General features: G+C 45.4%; 1 protein-coding gene across 2 annotated transcripts in view; it reads right to left on the reverse strand.

Moving 5' to 3' along the window:
- The window catches only part of JPH3 (junctophilin 3), a 114,901-nt gene extending 108,348 nt beyond the window's left edge, over window positions 1–6,553 (reverse strand). For both annotated transcript variants that reach the window (XM_034788704.1, XM_034788703.1), the window contains exon 1: window positions 5,363–6,553. In XM_034788704.1, the coding sequence (XP_034644595.1) occupies window positions 5,363–5,744 (382 nt within the window). In that variant the 5' untranslated portion in view covers window positions 5,745–6,553. The remainder of the gene's footprint in view (window positions 1–5,362) is intronic.
- Window positions 6,554–11,379: the final 4,826 nt, after the last annotated feature.

Genomic DNA, 11,379 nt, shown 5'->3' on the forward strand with positions numbered 1-11,379 from the left:
AAGCCTCATCTCCCATCCACTGAACCAAGCTGCCCCTTGGGTGGTGATGAGTCACTCCTGTGCTAGGCTCCAGCCAATCCAAAAGCCAGGAATTGGTCTTGTGACTCCTAGACCAGGTATATAAGCCTCACAGGAGGAACTGCAGCTCAATCTGCTCAATGCCACTCTGGGGCTTGGAACTCATTCCTGCCTGATAGTGGCAACAGACTCCCCAAGCCTTAGTCCTCTTCCAACCTTGCACCAGCCCCGCCCTGGCCTCCTGAGTCTGGCTCCAACCACTAGGCCTGACCAACCCCAGGACAATTAGACACCTCCCTCTTTTTTTTCTTCTTCTTCTTACTGGTTGCAAAACACTCTACACCTCTATGGCAGTCTTCCAAAACAGTCATGAAAATTTGCTAGCCCAGGCACAAAATCAAATTGCTCACCCGTGCCTAGTGAAAATACAAATAATATTTCACTTATCCATCAAATAAATTATTCATCCCAGGTGTGTGGACAAGAACTTTGGAAGACTGATATTTATGATGATCCTTTTTGTTTGGGATGGCTGTGTAGATGTAAGTGGTTTATAAGACATACAAATTATTGGGGCCCAAACAACCTCAGATGTTTGCCCCGAGACTTCAAATACCAGACTCCTATATAAATCCTGCTAAAATCACCTATGTATAGCACAGAAGCATTCTTGCATTTAGCCTTTGGTCTTCTTTTGGTCATTTATCCTTCTCTAGTGTTTGTGGTATGATAACAGATGGAGAGAGAATACACTGAGAAACATTGCTTATTGCATGAAGCATCCTACGTTGAGTTTATCATGGAGCACGTTCTCTGGAGTTAAAAGAATGCTCACTTGATTTATGCAAACTATTCACCCCCAGGTTGTTGGCTTGTATGGGGCTTGTGAAAGAGAGACCTGGAAGAGCTACATAGACCCTTTTGTAAGTGTCCCACTAAGAATGGAGGAGTAGATATTCTCAGCATGGGCTTGGGGAGACGTGCCCATTCAGCACTGTGCTACTGTCTCTCTCCAAGGTCCTGAAAAGAGAAACAAGCCGGTCTTCAGAGACTAGATTGATGGAGCTGTGGGTTTTTTCCACCTGAGGTTTGGCGAGGTTAATTCAAATTGTGAACATCGATCAGGCCTACTCACTACTGTATCACTTAGCTATTTTAAGAGGGTGCTGGTTCTTGGAGGTATTTACCCAATGCTGCTTCAATTTCCAAATATAAAGCAGCTAAAATAGAGATGGGTAGGAAAGAAAATAGCTTTTAAGGCTATTTTTTTCAGTAGCCATTTTTAGGCCTGAGATTGGCAACAATTAATTTGATATTTTATTAATTTCCCCGACCCCACCTCTTAGTAACCATTGTTTTAGCAACTAGAAAGAGTCTGCTTCAAAACACAAAGCTTTTCCTGCTAGTTGGTGTGTGTGTGTTCGGCTTTAAAGGATTTATGTGGCAGTACTTTATTTTCTATTTGAATTGTGTTTTCATAATTTCTTTCCCTTCTCCCCTCCCCCCACACATAGTTCGGCTTGGGAGAAATTGTTTAACATTTTAACCAAGCTGTACTGAGGTTTCAATTCAGTAATGAACTCAATGGGACAATTCACTTGCTTCAAGTTGTGCCTACAGTAAGGTTCCTTGATGAATCAGGGCCAATGCCTTCAAAAGATTTCTGATCAGCAGCTCCATAAACAGCAGATCTGATTCACTTCTGCATTAATCCAGTTTTATGGTGGTATAATTCCAGTGAAGTGACACTGTCGTAAAACTGGAGTAACCCAGCAGTAAATCAGGCCCAGTATCAGAATTTGACATAAAGGAAACAGTAAATCAGTCATTTGAAGCCTGTTTATGAATGGGCATAAGTAGGAGTCCAGGCTAGAGTGGAAGAAGGGTTTGGATTCAGGGGAGTTGGGGTGTGATATCTTTGCAAAATATGGTTTGTGTGGGAGTTATATCTATGGGACTGTGCATGGGATATGCATGGAAGTGAGTGTATCTATATGCAGCAGGAGTGTGAGCGTGTAACTGTCAGTGTGATATGGAGAAGCGTGTGTTTGCAATGCACATGGTGGGGGCACATGTCACATGCATGTGGTTCTTTGTGTTTGTGGGACATAATTATGTAGTCTGAGTGAATGTGTCAGGGAGACTGAGCATCTGTATGGGGCTGAGGTATGTGTGGCAAGACTGAGCATGTGCCTGGTGATGAGTGTGTCTGTGGGAGGTGTGAGAGTCTGCGATCTGCATACGGGGGATGTGTGTGAGAGACCGGTGTGAGTACAACGTGTGTGTTGGGTGGGGGGGGAAGACACACAGGTCTGTGAGCAGGACAGGAAGAGTGGCTGGTGGAAACAAAACTGAATTCTTTGCATGCCATATCCTAACTCCAAGCTCGATGCACAATACACGTGTGCATTATTCCATGCAAAATACAGCTTCCCAAAGTCAGCCTAGACTCATAGACTTTAAGGTCAGAAGGGACCATTATGATCATCTAGTCTGACCTCCTGCATGATGCAGGCCACAAAGCCGCCCCAACCCTTTCCCTTGACTCTGCTGTTGAAGTCCCCAAATCCTGTGGTTTAGAGACTTCAAGTAGCAGAGAATCCTCCAGCTAGCGACCCCCGCCCCATGCTGCGGAGGAAGGCGAAAAACCTCCAGGGCCTCTGCCAATCTACCCTGGAGGGGGTCGCTGGAGTTCTGAGACGTTTGCTGATGCTTTGCTACTTTTCTATCTACTGTTCAAGAAGAAGTGAAATTTTGAGTCAAAACCCCTCATTCACTAGCATCCTGCTTTTCAACCCCTGCTTCCCATTTGGTGACCCCTCAGTTAGCACCAGTTGATTTTATCAGACAATGCAAGGGACTGATGTTTAGCATTGGTGGCAAGTAACAGATGATGGGACAATGATTGCAGTACACCTGAAAGTGACTAAACTAATAATATGGCTAGATTAATGAGATGCACATAATTTCCAATAGCTGCCTCTTTCTTATGATATCCAGCCAATTATTCTTTCAATATAATAACCGCACACATCTGGACCCAATTATCCAAATGCATAATGATCATTTCGATTTAGCGCCAGGAAGCCGGGAGATGCCCAGATCTGGCCTTTTTGCCCAGACAGAGTGGCGACAACCATTCAGGAAGGGACCAGGGCTGCTTGGTACCCAGGGATCCTGGAGCAGAGTTCACCTAAGTGTGATTTCTATTGGGTTCAGTCATCCCCGGGTGAGCATCAGAATGAGATGTTATGATGAGCTGTGCTTTGAAAACCATAACCAGGTCACACTGGAATATACATTTTGTGCTTTGTATTTTCTCTTGGTAATTACAGGCTTAACCATAGGTACCACTTTATGTAGTTATCTATCACATCCTTTTCCCTACCCTTATAATTGAAATAACTTTGCTACAGATGCCATCCTTTTTTTTTTTTTCCCTAGCAATTTTCTTAACCCTTCCTAAAATAAGATTTTTTTTTTTAATCCCAAGCACGGACTAGATGGGGATGAAAGCTTCGTTTCTGGTAGGTTCTTGAGAACTATGAATTGCTCATAGTCTGCCCCCAATTTGGATCTGGTGCCCTCACTTCTCAAAGAACTGTTCTGCTGCAGTTAGTCACAGGCATGCATTGCTGGTGACTGCGTGTACATATGCATGCATGCACACTCTGACAGTCTGATGACATGTAGTTCACAGAGCCGCGTAGTTTGAGACTTTTACAGCCTGACTTCTGTCTGTCTCTACTGAAAATGTTGTTTATCAGGGCCTAGATGTCACGAGGGGCATAGAAAGGCAGTACTATGGTCAGGCGCATACAGGATCTGGACAGATTCTGTCCTAGCATTTCAAGAGCATAAGAAAAAAAATCATTATTCCCCAAACCTAGATTACCTCTGCACAGAAGACTGTCAGTATTTAAAGATTGCTTCACAACACAAACCAATAGGGTGACCAGATGTCCTGATTTTATAGGGACAGTCCCAATTTTTGGGTCTTTTTCTTATATAGACTCCTATTACCCCCATCCCCCACCCCCATCCCAATTTTTCACACTTGCTGTCTGGTCACCCTACAACCAAACAGATTTAAAATGGGCTCCTGATTCTTTCCAAGCTATGTGAAGCAGAAGGCTGCAATTGTGTTTTCTTTTGGGGAAAACCCTAACAGCGCAAAATTTTACTCTTTAAATAGATCATTCCATTTCTTTTTGAAAAAACTAAAAGCTGTTTCAGGTAACATTTAATGTTGCCTTCTTATCTCATCACAAAGCAGTGAGCTCTGTTTTCCAGAGACATGTCTTACAAGCAGAGCTTTTTCCCCGCTTCCAGGAAGACCGAAAATTGCAATGTTTATGAGACCTATCTCAGTCTGAGTTCTGGAAAAGAACACCATTGGAAAGCCCAGTTTTGATAGACACACACCCAACAAAAACAGGCCAGCCTCATTAATTCCATTGGCTTCTAACAGATAGGCCTGATTCTTTTTATGGCGGCAGTTAGATTAGATGGAATGATACAGCCACTTTCAGCAGAAATGCAGCTGTTCGGCCTTAAAGCCTGTTAGTCTGACAATTTTTGATCACCCTCACTGAGTTTTCTTGTTTTTATTTAATCCTCATTTCCCTTCAACATTTTATTAAGCCTTGTTGAGAGAAGAGCTCTTTCTATCCCTCTGAGCCCCTACAAAATGCATTAAGCTGTAGTGAAATAGGAGCATAAGAATCCTGTTTGAATTAAAGTCTCTTGCCTGGTATTATCACGTGTAGGTTTGTGTTTGGAGGGGACAGGAAGGCGATAGGTGGATGTAAAGATCTGACCCTTGCTGAGAGCATTTGCCATCTGTTTCTTATAGCTAGAATTTCAAATATCTGTCCAAGAGCTTGCAGCAATGCAATGTCCATTCTACCCAGGGCTGCTTTGGAGGCTTGGTGGAGATCCTACAGGTTATGGTGGTGCAGTCATGACTCTGAATCCAACTTGGCCTGTCTCCTTTCAACTTGGCTACGCTGCCTCCTCCCTCAGATCTGTGTCCCTCTTCCTCCCATACCCTCCTCTGAAAAGCTTTGGTCATCTGTAGGGAGAAAAAGCTTAGAGCCCCATTGAACATAGGGGGCAGCTTGTGTCAAATGGCTGGGATAATACCATGCTGGGCTGGTTTCCTGTACCCTGTAGGAAATTGGTGTGATCATCACTCGCTCCCAACTAGCAGGCTGCAAACTCTAAAAGTTCAGCCCAAACAAAGGGTCCCTCTTATGGGGGAGGCAGGGGAAATTTCTTCTAACCTCTTATTTCCTTTTATCAGAGCTTGATCCGTCTCAGAAGATACGAATGCATCACCTACCTCCATCTGAGTAGGTCTCTGTCCCGTAGCCATCCTGTAATCCATTGCTCCAGGTGCCTTCGTATTTGGCCCCATTGCCACTGCATTCGCGGACCCCGTACCGTCCCTTAAATCCATGAGTCCACTCTCCTTTGTACACCCACTTCCCCTTGCTCTCCAAACCGATGCCATGGCGCTTGCCCTGTGCCCAGGTGCCCTGGTAAGTGTTGCCACTGGGCCAGGTGTAGACCCCCAGCACCTCAAAGCCGTGACTCCAGGAGCCTGTATACTCGCCTTGACCCTTCGGGCCGGTACAGATTCCATGGCCGTGAGCCTTTCCGTCCTCCCAGCCACCACAGTAGGAGCCTCCATCGTCAAAATTAAACCTTCCCCCACTGGACATGCATGTAATTCGGTTTGCAAATCCCCAAAAAGGTGAAAAAAGAAAACGGCAAAAAAAAAATTGAATGATTATTTAATCAAATCTGAAGCGTGCACCGGCTCCAGGGTGCTGCTTAAGTCAATGTCTTGGGGTTATTCATTCTCTAGGAGGATCCTCAGGATCAGTCCCTTCTTCTTCTGCTGTGGAAACAGTATCACACCAAAAAAAGGGAGGGGGAGAGGGCGTGGGGGGGGGGAGAGCAGCAAGAAGAGCAGCAGCTATAGGGTTTTGGTGCAAACGACTCCACCTAAAAATCATCCAAGGCAGAGCCCAGGAAAGGGAAATAAAGGGGGGAGGGGGGAGAAGAAGGGGGGGCGAGGGAGACCAACTGCCACCAATGTTGTTGTTGTTTTTTTTTAAATAATCCCTGTCTCCACTCAGAAGAAATCCAGGGTCTCAGCCCCCCAGCTGTGACCTCCACCTGGGGCTGCCCGCTGCTGAGATTGACTCGCACGCCCCAGCCCTCGCAGCAGCGGCATAGTGGAGACTCGTGGCTCAGCAGCAATGCAGTGTCTGTGTCTCCCCGTCTCTCGCTCACACAGGCGCACACACACACACACACACACACACACCCCTCACCCGAGCAAACAACTGAGCGGCTCTGCTTCCTCCCCCCAGCAAACCTCACTCCATTCGGCCTCCGCTCGGGGCTTGCAATAAGTCCCGCATCTTGGTGCAAAGATGCTCTCAGCAGTGTGAAGGATGGGGTGGAGGGGCGGAGGGAGAAGGATCTGGAGGGAGGGAGGGGGGTCTCTTTTTTTGTATCTCCAGTCTGGGGGGGGGGGAAGAGGGGTCCTCTTGCTTCCCCCTCTCTCCCTTCGGTCCCCCCTTCCCTTCTTCCTGTCTTCCTAGTGGTTATAAATCTTGCTTATTAAGGAGAACAGATCCTAGGCGGGCTGCTCTCGGTTCCATGCTCAGCCCGGATTTAAAGAGACAGGAACTGCGTAAGGTGGAGACTCCCCGAACAGAGCTCTCCCACCAGAGGCTTAACCCACTACCTCCTTGGACACAGCAGGCTTATCTCAGACAAAACAGGCCGCCGGGTTAGCCTGCAGCAGGGTGATTATTCATGGCAGGCTGGGATCTGTCAGCACAGAACCTAGAGGAAAAACAAACCCGGGCTTGTCTCCTTTATTTATTTATTTGTTTATTGCTGCCTCTACATTCCTCGCCTACCCTCCTCCCCAGATTTAATTGCTGGCTAGTCTGTGCTTCTGGACCCTGTTTAAAATAAAGGCGAGTCGATTTCTCTTAATGTTATGGGGCCACACATGTTGTTAACCCCCCACTGCAAAGTCTTGGGGCAAAAACTGCCTTTTATACAGGGCCAAGCACCCTGATGGTGCAAAAAGACATTATTCATTAGCTATTGGTTGTTGTTATTGTTTAATGCAGACACCAGAGTCTGAGCTCTATTAATAAATCATCTGCCCTTCTGTCCAATTCCCATTAAAGTGGTCTCACTCCTAACCCCCATTTTACGTCACGACCATCCTTGCCCCACAAAAATGTGCAAGAGAGCAAAGAGCCAGCCACAAACACATACCAGGATCCTACAGGCACTCGTGGAATTCTTACAGGCTAGAAAACGATAAACATACTGGAGCTACTCAAGACCATGCTCAGTGGAGCTGGAGTCACAGCAGCAGGGAATTCAGACCACATAAGGCTCCAATCCTGAAAAAGCATGTGCTTAATTTAAGTACCTGAATATTCCCACTGGAGAGATGTGCTTAAGTGTTGGCAGGATCAAGGTTTATATTTTCATGGATTAAAAGGAGGGCTTTGAATTTCAGAAAAAATATTTTTTTTTAATATCGTTCACATGAGCTGGAGCCTGGCAAAGAGAATCTGGGAGGGGGGGGCAGGGGGAGGAGATCAGCCTCCTTCAGAAAATGTTTGCGATTTTGTTGTTTCCCAGCCACATGCTTGGGGAACTGCATAGTCTTTCCACTCCTGCATTATTAATTATTTATTTATTGTTAATAATTAGTGATGGACTCGAGGCAAGAGGATGGTTGGATCTGAACTCAGATCTGAGGCCCCAGGTCAGCAAAAAACGTAAGCATCTGCTTAACTTTAAGGAAGTGCTTAAGTCCCATTCAAATCCATAGGACTTAGGGGCACATGCTCAAAGACAAGTAAATGCTGAAGTGCTTTGCTGAACAGAGATGGATTGCTGAATTGAGACCTGAGTCTATATTTGCCCAAGCTTGGGGAGGTTTCAGATGTAGGATTCCCATTCGGGTCCATCTCTATTAATAATTTTTCACCCTATCCAGTATGGTAATATATTTTAATGTGTATTACATTCTAGTCTGTAAGAATATATTTGGTAACCTTTAGCCTCTCATTCCTAATTATTATTCTAAGTTACTCCTTTGTATTAGCGTAGCATTTAGAGGCCCCAACTAAGATCAAGGCCGCATTGTGTTGGGCACTGTACAGACACACAGCACGAGACAGTCCCGGCAGCGAAGAACTTGCAACTTAACTGGATAAAGGGTTGGAGAAAGAGATGCAACCAGTGCAGATGGAACAGTTTGCATTGAAACAGTTTTTTGATGGAAAATGTTTGTTCAGCAAATCGGAAATTTTCACAAGAGAAATACCTATTTTCATCAACACTCTGTGGGCTTCCATCAAAAACACAGAACCTGGAAAAAATTTCAGTTTTTGGCAACCAGAAGATCAAACTTTTTGTTTTATTTCCAACAAAACCCCCAAAACACTTCCAAGACCATTTTTGAGGAAAATGAAATTGGTTTAGGCTTTGTCACAAATTTTCAAGGGGAAAAAGGGATTTCCCTGCCAGCTCCAGATACAATATAAAAGCAGAGTGATGCCTGGCACACATCACATCACTTCCATTTTTCCCTCAGCCACTTTAAAGTATCTTCTGTGTATTTTCACATGTTAGCCACCTACTTTTTAAATGGGAGCAACCATTATTCCATTCCAGCTGATTCTAATGAGTCCCATACTCTATAGAAATCACCTGCCAGGGTATGCTCATCTACACCAAAAGCCATGCATAGCACAATCACTGAATAAATTCACTCTAAACAACATGTACATGAGAACAGCCATACTGGGTCAGTCCATCTAGCCCAGTATCCTTTTTTCCGACAGTGACCAATGCCAGGTGCCCCAGAGGGAATGAACAGAACAGGTAATCATCAAGTGATCCATTCCCAGGTTCTGGCAAACAGAGGGTAGGGACACCATCCCTGCACATCCTGGCTAATAGCCATTGATGGACCTATCCTCCATGAACTTATCTAGTTCTTTTTTGAACCTGTTATAGTCTTGGTCTTCACAACTTCCTCTGGCAAGACGTTCCATAGGTTGACTGTGCATTGTATGAAAAAAATACTTCCTTTTGTTTGTTTTTAAACCTGCTGCCTATTAATTTCATTTGGTGACCCCTAATTCTTGTGTTACGAGAAGGAGTAAATAACATTTCCTTATTTACTTTCTCTACACCAATCGTGATTTTATAGACCTCTATCATATCCCCCCTAGTCGTCTCTTTTCCAAGCTGAAAAGTCCCAGTCTTATTAAACTCTTGTTATATGGCAGCCATTCCATATCCCTAATCACTTTTGTTGCCCTTTTCTGAACCTTTTCCAATTTAAATAGATTTTTTTCTGAGATGGGGCAACCACATCTGCACACAGTATTCAAGGTGTGTGTGTACTATAGATTTATATAGAGGCAATATGCTATTTTCTGTCTTGTTATCTTTCCCTTTCTTAATGATTCCCAACGTTCTGTTTGCTTTTTTGACTGCCGCTGCGCATTGAGTGGATGTTTTCAGAGAACTATCCACAATGACTCCAAGATCTCTTTCTTCAGTGGTAACCTGTTAGGTTCACTCCCTCTGGGGCACCTGGCATTGGCCACTGTCGGTAGACAGGATATTGGGCTGGATGGACCTTTGGTCTGACCCAGTACGGCCGTTCTTATGTTCTAATTTAGAGCCCCTCATTTTATATGTATAGTGGGGATTAAAAAACGTTTAATGAAACCTTGTTTAAAAAAATCAAGACGGAATTTCTTTTAAAAAGCAATCAGTAATCTATTAATACTGCACTCAGACAAATTTAGGCCAAATGAATATTGCAGGGAGATTATAGGTGCGAGGTTTAGTGATGGGGTTGTTTCTGTAGGTGGGCCATTCGGCATGCTTTCTGATTTTAAAACTGAATATTATTTTAGGTGCAGCACCCCAGTGACCTCAGTGCTAGGGGCAATTTCTACCTTCATTTATTTCCCTGTCATTCTCAATCTATAGTTGCAGAATATGAGGCCAATGGGAAGGGCATTGGGTAAAAGTTTCATTTCTATATTTTGACATCATTGGTCATTGTTTTTACTTATTGGTACCGTTGGATGAGCAGCACATACTGCACAGTAGTTTCTTTTGGGGCGAGGCATCGTTAAAGAATGACGAATGCTCACTTCATGGCCATTTCTGCCACCCATCTGTTAGCACGTCACTCGGTAGCTGGTGAAGATCAGTGACACATGTACACAATGAAACTTCTCTTGCTCATTAACTCCATGATGGATTTAGACTAAATGAAGTCCAGATCCAGTCCATGGAAAGTTTGCCCCCATGCAACCCCATGCCTCTTGCTAAATTGCTTGCAACACTCCTGACTCCCTATCCTATGCATGCTGTATCTGGCTCCCCCTCCTTTGACTTTATGGGTCTGAATGCCCCATCCCAGTACAAGGCCCTGATTTGTGGAGGCTTCCTTAATCCACCCCCAGCCTTATCCTGAAGCTAGCAGAAGGGCGGCAGAAAGCCCGGAAGGCAGTGTAACCGGGAGGGGCGGGCGGGGGGGGGGGCGCTGGTTGGAAGGCAGGGGTTCCACCAGTGAGAAGATGGCCTCTTTGCAAATTTGTTGTGGAGCAGTGCTTTCTGGTGATTTTTCTTCACAGCTCCGCCCCAGGAGCTGGGGAGACGTGGCTGGTGTGGGTACATTACTGCATGGGTCCGCTGGTCAAAAGAACGCATGAGGGCAGGGCACAGCTGCAGATGTTGTTTGTGGCCCTGAATCTCTGTGACCTGGGGAGGAGGGTTCAGGCATCCTTATTGCCCTAGAGAAGCCATGGCAAAGCCTGCTTCCTCAGGCTTTGCACAGTGACTGGGGTTTAGCTTGGAGAAAATGCTCAGACTAAAGCATGATCCCCTGCCCTCCTAACTACCTCTCAGGACCCCTCTGCGTGGCAACCTCAGGCATTCTGGCTTCCATTGGGTTGGGGGAGGGGCGGAAGGAAGAAGGCAAAGTTGGGCAGGGAGTCATTGAAGCCTCTTTCTGTTGGATCACGTCCCACTCCCAGCAATCTACAGGCCGTGTAAGATGATGACTGATCCGGCCATCTTGGGGGGTGGGGGGCTAGCAAAACTACCATTGAACTTAATTGGGGAGGTTGAGTGAGATAATATCTTTTATTGGCCCAACTTCTGCTGGTGAGAGTAGGGTGACCAGATGTCCCGATTTTATAGGGACAGTCCCGATTTTGGGGTCTTTTTCTTATATACCGCCCCACCCCCACCCTCTGTCCTTATTTTTCACATTTGCTG

Source organism: Trachemys scripta, chromosome 13 (assembly GCF_013100865.1).
Source record: "Trachemys scripta elegans isolate TJP31775 chromosome 13, CAS_Tse_1.0, whole genome shotgun sequence".
Classification (NCBI taxonomy): Eukaryota; Metazoa; Chordata; order Testudines; family Emydidae; genus Trachemys; species Trachemys scripta.